Below are 17713 nucleotides of genomic sequence, written 5' to 3' on the forward strand. Positions count from 1 at the left end.
GTTTGTAAGGTTAAGTAACCTTTTGTCACCATTTGCTGAGCTCCATACAGCAACATGGGAGCTCCCTCTGCTGGCTTCACCGCAGCTGTTAATACACACACACGCTGGCTGCTGCCACCCGGCCTGGGGTTTTCAGAACCAACCAGGGGATTTAGACACACAACTCCTATTCATTTGATTGAGAGCGTGTGTCAAAATCCTCTCGCTGGCTTCAGAACCACTGGCCCCCCAACCGTTCACGTTTTGAATGGCGCTCCCACATCCGCAAGCTCACACCTGTCATACCTGCCATCAGCAATAACCATACCATCCGAATGAATACTTCCCTCTGGGGATCTCAAAGCTCATTACACTCTTTAATGCATTTAGCCTCCCAGCAACACTAGGAGGTAGGTACATTTTATTATCCCCATTTACAGATGGGAAAACTGAGGCCCAGCATGAATAGAACCCAGGTCCTCCCGACCCCCAGTGCTGCGCTGTACCTTAATGACCGCCTCCCATGTGTATGAGGTAACGGTGCACCCCAAGGGGCTGTAGAGCTCAGTTTTCACGTGCAAATTCTGGATGAGAAGGTACAGCCAACGTGTGTGCAAACTGTCCGGGTGTGAGTCAGGTGCCAGCCTTTGAAAACTTGGATGCTAAAAGTTTGTGCACTGAGCCAAATTCATCATCTTACAGCGTGATGCCTTTACACCTGCCCTCAGGCTCTTGGGTGGAGGGGGGGAGTCTTTTGGGGTGGACAGTGCTGTGAGAATCTGGCCAGGTGGCAGCCGGAGGGCCCCGCACAGCCTGCTGAGAGCCGGGCTTCCTATGAATCCCCCTGCTCTGGTCTATTTGCCCCAGAAATGCTGAGTCCAAGAGCTGCATTTATAGCCAACAGTGCACGTGCCACAGAAATGACCCTGGCTCTGCGGCAATTTTCCCCACTCCCTCCTCACTGAGGGTCTCAGATGCATATTCTGAAGGCCCAGAAGGGTCCCGCGTTAGCTGTGACAGCTGGACCGCTCGGGAGCTCCCTCCTCGTCGGCTTTGTTCCCACGGGGCCGTGTGGGAAGAGACATGGAGGAGGTTGGACCATGTTGTTTAAAAAATAAAAAAGAGGAGCAAAAATAAACTTTCCAGGAAATCCCTTGGAAGCGATACAGAAGGCAACTTCTTCCTGAATTGCTTCCTGTGCCACTCCCCGGCAGCTCTTCCTAGCTGCGCTCTCTGCTCAGACTTGTCCCTGCACACGTGTCCCTGGCGGAAGGAGCACCCTGGAATTGGAGGGCACACACAGGATTCCACCCAGCGCCCTCCCGCCCAGGGCTCCTAACGCGTTGCGTTCCCACCGGCAGGCGGGGTACAGCTGAGGGGAGCTTCCAGGCTGAGCTACAAGCACCTCACCGGCCCACAGCAGTGAAGAGCGAGAACAATTTTTGAAGCCAAGTTTTTGCCCTATTGTGCATGTACCTCGGAGGGAAGATTCAGTGAGCCGGGGAGCCTGCAGCAAATGACTGTGGGGATACCTGCCTCATCCCCTGCATGCGATAGCAGCTGAGTCCTGACTCAGCTTCTAAGAATTGTTCATCCCTAGGCTGGCAAAGCACCCCAAAGACATGTGAGAGACACGCGTGTAGCCCCTGGAATCCTCCTCTTGACACAGCTCACATGCATCAAAGCCCCATAGGAGAAGGAAATTGGGCCCTGATTTGGGCCAGAAATGTGCGACACTAGCCCTTTAAATAGGGATGCTGGTGTGAGTGTTTGTCTACCTGTTCGGGGATGTGTGTGGATGTCTATGCATGGGACGGTGGGTGCACAGGTGTGTGTGTTCATCCCAGCCCTACTGCCCCCTGTCGCCCCATTCATTCTGTCCCCATAGCAGGAAGTGTCCTTGAGGAATTCACACGTTAGCAAAGAGTCATCCTCACACCCAGCCACATGCTCACCTGCGAGGAAGAGGAGGAGCATCTTCAGAGATGGAAGCAGCATGGCGGGGTTCAGCTGCACTGCAGGCCGCATCCTGTCCAAAGCAACCAAGAATTAGTGCGATACCAAGATCAGAAAGGGCTCCCAACTATACTGTTATCCACCCCCTCTCAGCCCCCAGACCAGCTCAGTGCAGCCCCCGGGGTCTCCAGGGAGCAGGACCTTTTTATTTCATGTTTCCAAGGGACTTGTACTTGTTTGAGGATGATGACGTTCCAGACTTGTGGAGTTTACTCCCCTTCTCAAGCCCTAACCCCAACATCTGCCCTCAGCCCCCTCTTGAGAACTATCAGGCCGCAGGTGAGTACACCAGGCAAAAGGACCCATCTTGTTATTCTGACAGTACTTTGGCTGTTGACTCCCCTCTGCTGGAGCCTATCCCTGAGGCATTTTAGGTGACTCTTCCAAACACACCGACAGGGCCTTGGCAGTGAAACCACCAGGAGAAAACTGTACAGGGGCTGTGTCAGGGCATCCCTCGCTGGCTGCCAGCATGCCAAGAGTCTCGTGTTTCCTTCCAATCTTCTGAGGCCACTGGTCACCTCAGGCCATGGTCCAGTGTGAATTTCTCTCTCTCTCTCACTCTTTGCAGGCCTACCTAGTTTCCCTCATTCTGGAGTCACTTAGAGGCCGATTCTAAAGCATCTCTTGTGAGCAGGGATTTTGCTGAGTGTTTCAGTTAAATGAGTCACATCTTGCTCATTGCGGGGTTTTTTTATTTTTTAAATCTCACTCCTTTGAACTGGATCAGCCGCAGAGCCCTGCTCTCTCTCCCTTCTTTCCTTAGTCTCTTCTCCCCTTGCTCAAGGGTGGGGGAGAAAGGTGGACCCTGGGTTCTTTTTCTCCTGAAAAATCCAACTTTTTGTTGAAAAACGAATACATTTTGAGTGGTTTGGGTTTTCTTGCAAAATATTGAATGTTTCGGAGGAAAGCAGACCTTACCACACACATTTTCATTTAGTTAAAACCCCGACTTCCCCTCCGAAAAAAAAAATGATCATGGTAAATTTTCTACCAAGCCTAGCTGTTGGCTCAGGCATCCTTGTGCAGTATAGGTGATGGGACATATGAAATCAAGTGAGCTCCATGTGCTGAGGCTTTATCCCCGTTTCAGCACAGCCATCTCTCTCTGCAGATGCTGGGACAAATATTTGAAAAAGTGAAAGAAAAGAATGGATGAAAGGAGCGGGGAGGAGCAGGTGTCCCCACTGACCATGAGGAAAGACAATAGGAAACAAAGGGGTGGGCCCTGGGAAAAAACAAGTGGGAGAAGGATCCACTGGAACTGGGACCCTATTCAGCAAACAGTGCAGGCTGCAAATCCCCGTCTCGCTTGCTGTTGGAGGGAACCTGGTTCCTCAGACATGGACAGCAGGGAAGTTTTTCAGGAAGGTGGAGTGGGGAGAGAGTGGCTGGATCATCTCCCAGCGTTGCTGTTCTCTTGGGCTTTCAGTGGTATCTGAAAGGTGGGCATTGTCCGTCTCCCTCTGCTATGGTGGGCTAGTGCCATATGGTTTCCATGGCGAGTCCCCGAGATACATGCCAGAGAGATGGACACTATGCACCGTTTGTCAAACTGGGGTCCGTGGACCCCCACTGCTCAACTCTTCCCCCTCCCTCCCAAGCAGGCTCCCTACCTGCTCTGGTTCTGCGCAGCTCCCAGAAGCAGCCACTAGGACCCTGCGGCTTCTAGGCACAGGGGCGGCCAGGGAGGTGCTGCGTGCTGCCCCCGCCCAAGTGCCGTCTCTGCAGCTCCTATTGGCCGGGAACCATGACCAATGGGAGCTGCAGGGGCGGTGTCTGTGAGTGCAAGGGCAGCGCGTGGAGCCCCACTGGCCGCCCCTATGCCTAGGGGCCACAGGATCCTGGCAGCTGCTTCTGGGAGTCATGGTAAGCACTGCCAGGACCCCGCACCCCAACCCCCTGTCCCATCCCGCACCCAAATTCCCACCCGGAGCTGCACCCCCCACCCCAACCTGGAGCTCCCTCCTGCACCCCAAACCCCTCTTCCCTGGCCCCAGCCCAGAGCCCACCCCCCCAGCCGGAGCCCTCACCCCCCAAACCCCAACCCCCTGCCCCAGCCCAGAGTCCCCTCCCACACCCCAAACCCCTCATCCCGGCCCCACTCCAGAGCCCGCACCCCCAGCCAGAGCCCGCACCCCCCCTCCTGCATCCCAACCCCCTGACCCAGCCTGGTGAAAGTGAGTGAGGGTTGGGGAAATGGAGCGACAGAGGTTGTTGGGGATGGAGTGAACAGGGGATGAGGGCTCGGAGAAGGGGCAGGGCAGGTGTGAGGCCTCAGTGAAGAGGTGGCGTAGGGGGACCCTGAAAATTTTAAAATCAAAATGGGGGTCCTTGGGTTGCTGAAGTTTGAGAACCGCTGCGCTATGCCATGGTCCAAAATATGCAGGAGTCTGACCAAACCCTTCCTCCTGCTCTCAGATACAGTACAAGGTTCCTCACTAAAAGCCCTGGTGGGAAAACTCCCTGTGACAGGGAGGAGCCTACACAGACCATCTCACCCCGCACAGCCACTGAATCCAAAAGGGGCAGTAACACTGAACAAACACAGAGCATGGAACCCCATTCCTAACGGCAAGCCACCTAGGCAACGCTACCTGATGGATTAACACGAGGTGGGCCTTGGATCCAGCACCTCTGAACTTGGAGAAAGCTCAGATCCAGACCTGAACTTCACAGTTGCGCCTGATCACCTTTCACCGGCACTACCGCCCACCTCGCAAAGCACGGGGCAATGTTGAGCTGGAGCTAATGAAGAGACAAATGCAAAGGCAGCTCCCTGCTCATGATCGCATTAACAATGTGAACCCGTCTCTTTGTCATGCCAGTATCTAAAGAAATAATGCTGCAGGAGTGGCACACAAAATGTTGCCGACGCCGGCTCTAGGTACTGCACCGAGACGTTGCATCTTGTCCCTGTGGCTGTGCCTGAGTCTGCTGGCATTAGAGGGAAATGGCTTTGCAGTGACGTGCAGTCATCCACTGTTTTTGTTATTCTCTCACTTTGGCTTGAAAAGAACTGATTTACCAGCAAACCCTGCCAGGTTGCTGACTTATTCAGCAACTTTCCCCAAAGCTTTATTTTTCTTTCTTTCCTGCTTTTTCAGAGGGTTATTTCCCAGAGAGCGAGTCAGTGCACTTAGGGTATGTCTACACAGCAAAGAAAAACCCACGTCCGGCCCATGCAGCCAACTCAGGCTCACGGAGCTCGGGCTGTTGGGCTGTTTCATTGCTGTGTAGACTTCTGGGCTCAAGCTGAGGCCCAGTGCCCAGAGCGCTCCAGCCTGAAATCTATACAGGAATGAAACAGCCCCACTGCCGGCCATGAGAGCCTGAGCCCCAAGAGCCCAAGTCATCTGGGTTTTTCTTTGCTAGTAGACACACCTCTGTGGAGAAGAGCGAGATGTTGCTTAGGCTGCAAACTTCTGTAAGATCACTAGTCAACGCCTCCAAGGATCTTGCCCTAATCCCGCAGCAGAGAGGGGATAGAGAGATTGTTAGCTATCCATCTTTATATTTCTTAACTGTGCAGTAAAGGCAAAAACAAACAATTGATTTTGTTCCACAATCCACCTTCAACAAGGTTTGTTACTCAGATTTTAAGGCCAGAAGGGGCCATTATGATCACCTAGTCTGGCCTCCTGTGTTAAGACAGGGCCCAATCTATGCACTGAGCCCATAGCTTCTGTTTGAGCTAAGGCAGCTCTTTTAGAAAGACATCCAGTCTTGATTTAAAGAGGATCTAAAGACGATCACTATTAACCTCACCTGGGGCCCGGCTTTGATCCCCATCCCTCATGCTGAGTAGCACTTTACTCCATGAGTATATCCTTTGATTGCAAGGGGTGGGGGTCTGTAAACGGGTCTGGACTCACCCCTGTGGCACCTCCCGCTGGTAACTCCAGGGAATTAGCTTGGTTTCCAGCACGGAGCACCCTCTGCAGGCCGGTGATCTGCCTGTTCTCTGGACCCCGTGTCCCTCCCTGGACCCAGTGCCCTTTTACATGGGGTGCTGCCCCCTGGCAGTAACCCCTTTTTCTCAGGGTCTCCCCTCTCAGGGAACCCCCACCCCACTATCCCCACCTTGCCTCAGTGTATGGCCACTGCCAGTCATTGTCTAGCCCCACGCCCTGGGGCAGGCTGCAGTATCAGCCACTCATCACTGGCAAGGAGGGTTTGGACCTGCTGCTTTGGCCTACCCCTGGGCTGCCTCTGCAACCTTCAGTACTTGTTAGCCCTTCGCTAGGCCGCAGCCTGGGGCTTTCCAGGCTGGAGCTCCGCAGCTTCTCAACCTGTCCCCAGCCCTGCTCCACTCAGGTATCCAGTCTACCTCCCTGCAGCCAGGCCCATCTCCCTCTGAATGCAGAGAGGGACTGTCTGGGCTTCTGGCTTCCCTGGCCTTCTTATAAAGCCCTGTTGTTCTGTTTGGGGCGTGGCCCCAGCTGCAGCCACTTCCCCAATCAGCCCAGCCTAAAGGCTGCTTTCTCCAGCCAGAGCCCCTTCCCCGGGGCTGTTTTTAACCCCTTCAGGGCAGGAGCAGAGGTCCACCCTGCTACAGGGTCACTCATGGTGTAAGGCACTACTTGCTACTTGACACAGAATCATAGAAGTGTAGGGTAGGAAGGGACCTTGAACAGTCATCTAGTCCAGCCCCCAGCGCTGAGGCAGGAGCAAGTAAACCCGGAGCATCCCTGACACGTGTTTGTCTAACCCGTTCTGAAAAGCCTCCAATGACGGGGAGTCCACAACCTCCATTGGTAACTTATTCCAGTTCTTAACTATTAGAGTTAGGACATTTTTCCCAATATCTAACCTGAATCTCCCTTGCTGCAAATTAAGCTCATTACTTCTTATTCTACCTTCAGTGGACATGGAGAATAACTGCTAACTGTCCTCTTTATAACGGCCTTTACCATATATGAAGACTGTTATCAGGACCCCGCCCCACTCCCCCTCAGGGCTAAACGTGCCCAGGTTTTTAAATCTTTCCTCACAGGTCAGGTTTTCTAAGCCTTGTATCATTTTCGTTGCTCTTCTCTGGACTCTCTCCAATTTGTCCACATCTTTCCTAACATGCAGCACCCAGAACTGGACACTGTCCTCCAGTGGAGGCCTCCTCAGTGCCAAGCAGAATGGGACAATTACCCCCCATGTGTTGCATACCACGCTCCTGTTGATATATCCCAGAATGATAATCAGCCTTTTTTGCAACTCCATCACACTGCGGGCTCATATTCAGCTGGTGATCCACTATCACCCCCACATCCTTTTCTGCAGTACTGTCCCCATGCCAGCTATTTGCCAGGTTGTAATTGTGCATTTGATTGTGCCATCCCAAGTGTAGTAATTTGCCCTTGTCTTTATTGAATTAACATTGTTGATTTCAGAACAATTCTCCAATGTATCAAGGTCCTAATCCTGTCCTCCAGGTGCTTGCAGCCCCTCCCAGCATGGTATCGTCACACATTTGGGTTCTCACAAGAAATTTTTTGGTGGCCTCAGAGCATGGCCACCAACTCTGGCTGGTGGACACTGACAATTTTTCCTAAAATGCTTAATTAACTTTAGGAAAAGCAAACAAATATGCACATACCCATGTCCAAATCATTGTAATTTATTTATGTAGAGTTTTTTTCAGACTCAGTAATAAAAATAATGTACAGTTGTCTCTATTCTTTACTGGACCTAAACAGAATAGAAACAAAATAAGGTGCTTTGCACGTTCTTCTCTTTTGTTGTTGTTGTTTCTTTTGGGGTTTTTTGTTGCTGTTTTTTTGTTTTTGTTTTCGACTTGCTAGCTAGTAAGTCTGCTCCTGTGAAAACTGATATTTGTCGTTTGTTAACATCATGGCAGACTTACTCAGCCCTGGCAAGCTGCGGGACAAATTAAGCTCTGAATGGAGAGGTGAGTAGGGAGGCAGAGGGGGCCAGGGGCAATGGAAGGCTGGGGAAGGCAGCTGGGGCCATGGGGGTGGTGGTGAGCCCAGGAACGGAGCCTGAAGCCCCTTGGCCAGGGGATAGAGCCCAAAGCCCTGTGGCTGGAACACGAAGCCCCATGGCCAGAGCCTGCCACCCAACACCCCAGGGCTGAAGCTGGAAGCCTGAGCCCCATGGCCCCTGAAAAAGGGGGGAACTCACACCGGCTGCCTGCTCCGCTGGTGTTTGTGGCTCCAGAAGGAGGCAGGGCCCAACCCTTACTGGTGGCCCCCAGGAAGGGGTGAATGCTTTGTCCCCCCGTCCACTGCCCAAGAGGCTGTGGCCACAAGAAAACCCCTGGTGGCCACATTTGAGACACGTTGCTTTAGAAGCATACGCACCACTCCATTATCCAAGTCACTAATGAAAATAGTGAACACTACCCGATCCAGCCTGACCACTGGTGAATCCACCAGCTACGTCCTCCCGGGAAGGGGGTCGGGAACTGGGCCTCAGAACACAGTTCAACACTGAAACAACACCAGTAACATTTGCCCAAAGAGCAGTCCGGACAGCGCTGTCAGCAGACGCCTTCTCGTGCCTCTGGCTGCCTTCATAGCTGGTTTTAATAAACCTGCTGTTTGCAAGAAGGCATTTCCATCGGAGACGCTCCCCGTACGGCGTACAGATGGCGACATCTCACTGACTGCAGTGACCTCGCCTTTGTATATCCGCCCTGGCAGAGTGAGAGGCGTACACAGACCCTTCCCATCTTACAGGAAATGCTTAATATCTTCTCCAGTTGCTTCACTACACAGCTGGCATGTTCTCCTTGGCCTCGAGGATGGAAAGGAGAGGAGGAGACGCTGCCATTGAGGGAGTGTGTTTGTTTTTTATTTACATGGCGTCTTTCTGGAGGATGGAGTGTATTTGATTATCCAGATTCATCTTGCTGTCACAAAGGTGGCACTCTGTCTCTCTCTCTCTCACACACACACACAGGCTTTACTACCCAGCCAAAGGCTCCGTGCATGACACATGGATCCCATCAAATTTTGTCAGGTTTGACCTCCTCAAACCTAACCCAAATAATTAGCCCCAGACTTTTGCATCTGGAGCTGGGGAAGTGTCTCAGGAAGTGGGCGTTGCGGTGGCTTGCAGGACTGCCAGCTCTGGCAGGCATATTGCGACTCTTGTGATATTTGCTTTTTTCCTCCTAGCTCATCTCCTGGAATAAGGGTGAGACCCTCGGCTTTTATCGAAACCCCAACAAGTTTCTAGCCCTCCTGGTTGCAGAGAAAAGCCTGTTCTCTGAGCTGGGGCACGCTAGTTCAGTGTCTGGAGGGCTGCAGTACTTCAGTCTAATCTAGGTTACTGGGCTCCGTACAAGGGTGGCTGGGGGTGGGGGTGGGAAAGTTTAGTGGCCTGTGTTATACAGGGGGTCAGACTATGGTCTGGTGGCCCCTTCTGGCCTTGAACTCTAGGATTGTATGAAAAGGCTGCTCCTGTGACCCGAGTGTGCTGCAAGTGCTCAGAGACCAGAAGGCAGAGGTAAAGGAATTGCCAGGCCAGCCCCAGATGTTCCAAAGTAAGGGACAGCCCTCCCCAGTAGTAGGCAGGTGTGCGGTAATTGCTCCCCAGGAATCTCTCATCCTGGCTCCTAATAGAGGCCACTTGCCTGAAGCCCTGGTGCATGAAGTTTCATATCCCCTCTGCCCTCCAGCTGTGGGGGCAGTTCGGATCAGAACCCAAACGTCACACCCTCTTGCCCTGGCCTGGAGCAGCTGAAAGGCTGTTCTCCTCCTCTCCCAGCCCAGACAGACAACGCTCCACCTACTGACCCTGCTCCAGGAGGCATCTTTGGAAATTCCACTGCCGCCGGGGCCCCTGGAATGAACCGCTGCGGCCTCCCACCCCCCAGGGCTTGGCTCTCTGCACCAACCAGGAGCAGGAGGAGAGAGAGAGTGGGGGGATCCGCTGCCTTGGTTCAGGGCTAGGACACAGCTTTCGCTTCTCTCCCCCCCGCCAACTTGACTGTCCCTGCGAAGCTGGGCACCGGACTCCTGGGGTGCTTCCCCGCGACTGTACAGCGAGTTCCCTTCCTCCCCTCCCTCATCCCAGCACCCAGCGGCGACAGGGTGGGGTTCTCTAAACGCCGGCAGAGGCCTCCCCCACCCCACACGGGAGATAGACGTGGTTCTGACCATGCCAGTGCTGCCCGGCCTCCCCATCTCTGCCCCAGAGGGCTGTGCGAAGGGAAATCGTTAGCAGCCTGTCAGGGGAGGTTTTCTGAGCTGAACTGTTTATTATTCTAAAAGAGGAATTTGGCTGGGAGAGGAGACGGGAGGTCACTTGGCTCTGGGACGCAGCCCAGGCTGGATTGGAAACGCAGGCCCTTCGCTCACTGAAAGGCACATTGTCAGCTGCTGCTGCTGCACGGGGCTCAGCCCTGTGCTGGCTCCTACAGGCAGCAGCGACGGCAGGAGCTTTCCTCTGCGCTAAGCTGCTGTCGCTCCGGTCCAGTCAGTGGGATTGCCCCCGTAGGCCAGTGCTGAAAAGTGTCCCAAAGCCTCCAGATTCGCTTCTTGCCTCAGTGCTTCGTTCCAAAATGACAGGCCTGGAACAGGCCTGAAATCTGGGGTTTTAATCCCACCCCCCTCCAGCTACCCTGAGATGGGCCCGAACCAGGACCCCTGAACTAAATCCAAGCATTGGGGATGCAGACAAAATGGGACCAGAACACAAAGCAACCTTCTTCTATGCATCTGTACCATGCCCTGATCTTATCTCATCTCTAATCCCGTCAGGCCCCAGGGCCGCCCAGAGGGGGGGGCAAAGGGGGCAATTTGCCCCGGGCCCGGGCTCCGCAGGGGCCCCCAAGAGAAGAGCGGAGGCTCCCGCCTCTGCCCCTCTCCTGGAGCCTCAGCGCATCAAGCGCCGAGTCTCTGGCCGAGCCCCTGAGCCCCGCCCCGATCTGAGCCGCGTGGGGAGGGGGCGGGGCTGGGAGCTCCAACGGGGCCTGAGCCCCGCCCCGCTCAGAGCGGTGTGGGGAGGGGGCGGGGCAGCTGCCTCCGCTCGGCGTGGAGCTCACAGCCCCGCCCCCTCCCCACGCGGCTCTGAGCGGGGTGGGGCTCAGGCCCCGCCAGAGACGCGCTCGGGTAAGAGGCTGGGGCTGGGGCCGGGGCGGGAAGCGGGACCCGCCGCCGCCGAAGCGCAGCCCAGTCTTCGGCGGCGGGGGGCCCCTTCTGTTCCGGGACCCGCCGCCGAAGTGCCCCGAAGGCCCGCGGCGGGGACCCCCCCGCCACCGAATTACCGCCAAAGACCGGGCTGCGCTTCGGCGGCGGGTCCCGCTTCGGCGGTAATTCGGCGGCGGGGGGCTCCCACCGCGGGTCTTCGGGGCACTTTGGCGGCGGGTCCCGGAACGGAAGGGGCCCCCGCCGCCGAAGACCCCGGGCCCCCGGAATCCTCTGGGCGGCCCTGTCAGGCCCTCCTGTACGCGTCTGCAGTCAGCAAGCACAAGGCAGGGGTTGCTCCTACTGATCAGTGGAGATATTCTGCTCAGCAAGCCGGAGGAGATAGAGGACAGGGGCGGCGCTGGTGCTTTCCACTTTACAAGCCCATGGAAAGGAAGGTCTGAGAACTCTGTCTAGAGCCAAGCACGGCGCAGTTATTACATGGTATCACAGCCCTGGGCCTAGGTCGCTGCGTTTCAGGGCACGGCATGCGGTGATGGAATAAAAAGAACTCCTTTGACCATGCCTCTTTGGACTGATTGTTAATATTACAGTCCCCAACCAAGACCGGGAGCCCTCTGTGCTACGCTCTGCGTGGACAGGGTCCAGGCTTTGAAGACCCGACTACCTAACTAGGCAAGGCAGCCAAAGGATGGAAGGGCAAACAGGTGACGTGCCATGCCCCAGGTCACTGACTGAGCCGGGAATAGACCCACACCTCTCTGGAATCCCAGGCTTGGGTCCTATCCGCTGGAGCATGCTGTTTCTCAGCGCTCAGGGGACTGATTCTCCCCTCGCTTCCTGTCTGCAGGGGCTGGTTGCAGCTGTGGCTTCTCAACCGCCCTCTGGCAAATGATGGTCAGCCAAAGTCACATCTTCTAGGGCAATGAACTTGCTTTGGAAGTCCTGCAGTGGGAACAAGGTCAGGTCCAATTCCCCACTCAGTTTAATGTTAGTCACTGGTACATCCTCTGTCTGGGGAAAACATCCTGCCTTTTCTTGGAGACGCACGTGCCCATGTTATCCGTCTCTGACCACGTTGCAACATCACCCGGAGGAGCGTTATCAGGTTTGTACTGGATCACACTGATTCATGGCATTTCTACCCCTTCTGGGCAGTGATCTTGCACAAGGATGTTATTAAGCCAAAGACACCTTTGCTAATACTGGAGGTAGGTTGTGAGGGCTCAGGCGTGACGTCACGGATTTTCTTTTTATGGGACGAGTAACGGGACGAGAAGTTGCGCTGACTTCACTAGTGCGTCTGCTCTGAACGCCAGTCCTTAGTGCTTGTACAGAGCAACAGCTTCCAGCGAAGCATCTCCCACGTGGGCAGAAGTTGGGGGAGGGGGGCAGCATGAGGCCAGGTAGCAGCCAGCAGTGTGGCACCAGGCAGACAGTCCCCTGGCGTCTAGTCTCAACTTGTTTCCTGATGAGGAATGAAGCCCCCCTCGCCACTCTGGGTACCTCCACAAGGAGCAGCAGCCCTGCGTGCGCGCCCCCACACACGCTCCAGCAGCCTCTTCCGAGGCAGGCAGGCTGCCTTCCAAACACGGCAGCGTCACAGACGCCGTGTGTCCCGCTTGGCTCGCGAAGGCAAACACAGCCTAGAGGCCTGGAGCTTGCACTGCTCAGAGCATGGCCATGATATAGTGAAGGGCGCACTGGCCGCCATCAGAACCAGACCTCAGTTCAGCCCCGGTGCAGCCTGCTCGCAGCGGCTCCTCGGCGCTCACCAGGGCTGTGTGAAGAGCGGAGGCCCGTAGGAAGCTAACAGGCGAGCAGTGCCGTGATGCCCTAGGAGAGCCCTCCATGCCAGGCTGGCTCAGGCACTAGCGCAGGGACTCGGACGCGCCTGGGTAAATCATCTTTTCTCTGATTCACATCGGAGTGGCGCTGTGATCCTGGGAGCCAGGGCACAATGCTACTCACTCACATTTGGCCCGGCTGCCCCTCTGTCTTGCCCACGGGGAAGGGGCTCCACCATTACACCACCTGCTCTTGTCACGGGCCGATGCAGCGGGGAAGGCCTGGGTCCCCTGACCCCTCCCCCTCCTTGTGCCCTGCTGAGTTTGGGTTCTCTAAAGACGGGGATCTGCCCCCCCCCCGTTTAAAAGGTGGGGTGGCAATGGCCCTTTGGCTCCCCCTGTCTCCAGCACCCATGATCTCACAGCTCTTGCAACCATGAATGAAGTAAGCATCACACACAGTACCGCCCAAGTCTGCCCCTCCCCCCATCAAAATCAAGAGATTGGCTTAAAATGTATGAGACTGAAAATAAATGTAGGGTTCTCTTGGGTTCTAGCTTCTGGTTTCAGAGCCTTTAGGGCAGGGCCGGTTCAAGGATCCTCTTGGGGGAGTGGGTATTTTGGGGCCCCTGGATGTCTCTATTTGCAAAACAACTAACCAACCCTCCAGGCTAGTGAGACCCCTGGAAAATCTTGGATTGCAAGACTTAGAAAGGTAACATTTGACCACTGTGTCGGTATTTTGCCATGACTTATAGTAAAGGAGGAAGACTGCCCAATCTGCTGCTGCTCCACTGCTTCACACTGGAAAACTCTGGACCTATTTTGGCCTTTCTGACAATAATCTGGGGCCTCGTGTAGATAGTTTTGGGCAGGGGCAAATGTCCCTTTTGTGTGCCCAATAGCACCAGTCCTGCTTTAGGGTGCACTCAGGTCACGTGTCCACCTTTTCCCCGCACCCATGAGGGCTACAGCCACATGGGAATCTAGCTGGATCCCCAAGTTCACTCTACTGGGAAGGTGGTGTTCTGGAAGCAGCGATCTTGAACTCTGGGGGATAGGGGTAGGGGAGTGAACACCTAGTATTCTGGTGAGCTGAGGTTTGGAGTGGCATATATGAAACCCATAGGGCGGGCTTTTGGGATGCAATGGGGGTGAGGCAGATGAGATGATCTCCTAGGGCTCCCCAAAATACAAATATACTGGGAACCCACCATGCAAATCAGGCAGGTTGATAGTGAGAGCGACCAATGGGATGAAGAGAAGGAAGGTAACTTCTGCACAGATAGCAACATAGGAGCATCGGATGACAGGCCCTGCCATGCTGGGCCGAGAAAGACAATAAGGACCCTGCATGCCACCCGCCAGGATGGTGAACTCTGACCCAACCATTAAACTGTTCCTGTCCCACCAAAATCAGGATGCATGGCAACCTCTCAGCAAATAGAGCTAGAATCCAGCCATAGCTAGAATCCATGCCATCAAGGCAGTCCAGGCCCTCTGGCAAAGGGTTGCCCCATCCTTCTCTTTTATCATCTTCCTCGTTCAATCCCAAGTCCCTCTGCTGGGCCCAAACCACCCCCTGCTTCCTCAGGCTAACCTGCCATTGGAGACAGTGGCAGATAAAGGGGAAGTTAATCAGTTGTGTTTTGCTGGAATAAGGACCCCAGAACCAGGCCCCAAACCATCGGGGTTTTTGATATCTGATATTTACTGTCTGCAGAACTAAGGCAAAGAAATGAGCAGAGAAGTGAGGAGAAGCCAGGCCTCAGGCACTAAAGCGAAGCCACTTCTCTTCCTCTCATTTTCTATTTCTAGCTCTTTTTTATGAGGTCCCAGCCTGCTTGCGATTCCAGGATCTCCCACAATGCTTTGCTGGACCCAAAATTCTGCCAAGCAGGCCAAGTGCAGCTGTTGTAAATTAGCTGGAAGTAAAACAGACTTTATTTTTGCTTTGTTTCGCTGTATCTGAGTCAGTAAGTGAGATCATAGGTGCCCACGTGCAATGAAAAGCATCATGCAGATCCCATGACCAGCGTGTACTGGCTCCATTCATCCACACTGGGGACTTTCTCCTGCCAGGCTTTGCCTACTGGGGGCTCTACGGGTTCTCACTTTTGGGGACCCACTGTTCTTCCTCAAACAGGGCAAGGTGAGTTCTAAAAACTTCGCTCGCCATGGCTTTGCAGTGAGTCTCCTCTTCTGCCTTGTCTCCTCCACCCCCACCCCGCCTCCGTGACTCCAGTTCTTTCCCACCCTTTAATCTAAATAAACCAGAGTGTTTTTTGGCTGGAACTGTCCTCAATTGCAACATCCCCTCTCTGGGGTCCAGAGGCTCCCATGACACTGCATTTACTCACAGGCCAGATTATCATCAGAGAGCCTTTTCCCAGCACATGGCTGGAATTAGGAGGCGCACACATGTGGAGAGACTGTCTTTCCAAGCCCATAAACAACTGATGATAAAACACAGAGGTATGAAATCTGAAACCAAGCCAGGGGGCTGGGGGAAAGTCCCAAGAGATGCGTGGTACATACACGCTCGCTGAAATGTAGTTTCCTGGCTCCAGCCTAGGCCGTTTAGACTGGGACGGATTCACCAGTGCTTACAGCCTGTGTTGCCATTTGCACCAATGCAAAGTGGGTGTAACTTGCTGCCAGGCTGCCCGGGCAATTTTGGGCCCGCTTTGCACAGGTATGAATGATGAGAATCAGGCCCTGTGTGGTTATCTAGTACATGCCAGTCTAGTTCTTCCCCTGCTGAAGTCAGCAGGATGTTGCAAGCCTTTCCTCTAACAACCTCTGAAAACCCCACAGCTACAATAGGAACATCCAGCTCTTATGTAGCTGTGTTCTTCAGCAGATCTCAAAGCGTGTTACCAAGGAAGTCAGTAGCATTATCCCCATTTCACAGATGCAGCCAAGTCACCCAGCAGGTCAGTAGCGGTGGTGGGAATAGAACGCAGGTCCCTTGACGCCCACAGCAGCGTGCTATCTGCTAGGCTACGCTGCCTCCTCAACAAACAGGGACTCCTCTCGGTGGGTTTTCCAGCGCTCCGTGATCTGCTCACAATGAGCAGATGATTAGGCTCAGAGACAGATTCATATTATATACAGGCGCCCCTTCCAAATTCCCTTCCGTTAGTGCCCCATACAGACGTGTGACTTTCACAGCATGCCCTGAGCAGACAGCATAGCTAGCAGAAAAGGGGTCACACTCGAGGGCCGAAATCTTCACACTTCAGTGCCTAACATTTGTTAGATCCATACTTAGGCACCTACGTGAAAGCTGCCTGCTTTTCAGAGCCCACTGAAGTCCGTGGGAGCTGTGGGCTGAAAACCAGGTGCCTTTAATTTCAGAGTCCAGAGATGGATGTGGCAGCCTGACTTTAGTTACCAAAAATGAACATTTTCAATAAGAATCCTAGTTACCTATTTAGGGCCAAATCCATCCTTCAAGTGACTTCACGGCAGTCAGTGAAGTGACGCTACAGAGGAACATGATCCATCCAATGTACAGCTCCATGTGCGAATATTGTACTGGAAGGATCTCCACTCTGGTCCTAGTAAATGTTACCCTTGAGTTAAACACCCGGTGGCAGATCCTCAGTCGGTGTAAACTTATGTAGCACCATTGAAGACAATGGCTCTGTATTGATTTACCACGAAGTTACGCCAGTTGACACCAGCTGCAGAGCTGGCCCCAGACTGTCACAGGCGTTAGAAAGACTAGGAGGGCGGAGGAGTTAAGTGGCACATTGGATGCATAAACGAGCCTTTCACAGCTGGAGGCCTCAGCTTAGTCATGGCTTGAGTCCCCTGGGAAATGACTCCAATGGCCTTGGACATCTAGAAGAGTCTCAGCGCTGGAGCAGCATGAGGGCGGGGAATCAGGAGGGAGATGGAGCAGCGCGATAGGAGCTGGCATGGTCGTTTCCAGGTCCACATGTCGGTGACATCAGTCCTTTACTTTCCTGAATGCCCAATTCAATTCTTTTTAATAATTGATTTTACTGGTTTCTTGTACAGAGATTTCCCGTCTAAACAGGCCGGTGAATCCTACAGATAATCAATGCAAATGCAAAGGAAAAACCATGGAAATTAGCCCAGGAATAAAACTCTCTGGTGTTTAAAGTACCAGCCCTTTCTCAACATAAAGGGAAAAGAAGAAAGTCCAGAAGAGACATTACCGGTAACGAGCAGCATGAGGCTGGAAAGATTTAACACTGGCAACGGGTTGGGAAGCCAGCCCATAACAGGCCCGGTCACAGGCCCATCGCAGTCTGTGGAGAGCCTCCCCTTGACTTCCATCACCTCTGGAGCAGGCCCATATTTAGCCTGGCTCTAGCCTTGTTACTATCCGGGCCTCACTTTCCTGAGCACCAGAATACATCAGAGCAACCCAGATGGTCCTTTCCTTCAGGACCCAGCTGCCTCCCGTGCTCTCTCTCCAGTGCATCTCCCGCAGTAACTCAGTCCTGGCCCCGCACTCCTCCTGCCAAAACACAGCTCTCCCGCGCCCAGTGCCCACCGCTGCCTCGTCGGCCTGACAGCCTCCGACAAAGGCCCAAGATGAGGGACACAACGCAAAAATAGAGGGGGAGGAGGCTTGACATGATGCAGGGTTCCTCTCTGTACCATGTGTAACCCTGGTCGTGTGACTCAGCATTTCTGCTCTCGGCAATTCAGAGTAACATAAAATGGGGCTAGCTCGGAGGTTGCCTGGAGGCTCACTCTGAGCTGGCGTGGATGCATCTGCTGATGTATTGTGTACGTGTGTGACTACCCCGTCTGTCCTTGCGAGAGTGTGCAAGCTGTGCT

The 17713-nt window shown here is 54.1% G+C and overlaps 1 protein-coding gene across 2 annotated transcripts in view; it reads right to left on the reverse strand.

The window, feature by feature from the left end:
- Positions 1-17713, reverse strand: part of PDGFRB (platelet derived growth factor receptor beta) — a 60158-nt gene that overhangs the window by 31766 nt on the left and 10679 nt on the right. For both annotated transcript variants that reach the window (XM_045026461.1, XM_045026462.1), the window contains exon 2: positions 1935-2008. In XM_045026461.1, the coding sequence (XP_044882396.1) occupies positions 1935-2007 (73 nt within the window). In that variant the 5' untranslated portion in view covers position 2008. The remainder of the gene's footprint in view (positions 1-1934; positions 2009-17713) is intronic.

Source organism: Mauremys mutica, chromosome 8 (genome assembly GCF_020497125.1).
Source record: "Mauremys mutica isolate MM-2020 ecotype Southern chromosome 8, ASM2049712v1, whole genome shotgun sequence".
Taxonomy (NCBI): domain Eukaryota; kingdom Metazoa; phylum Chordata; order Testudines; family Geoemydidae; genus Mauremys; species Mauremys mutica.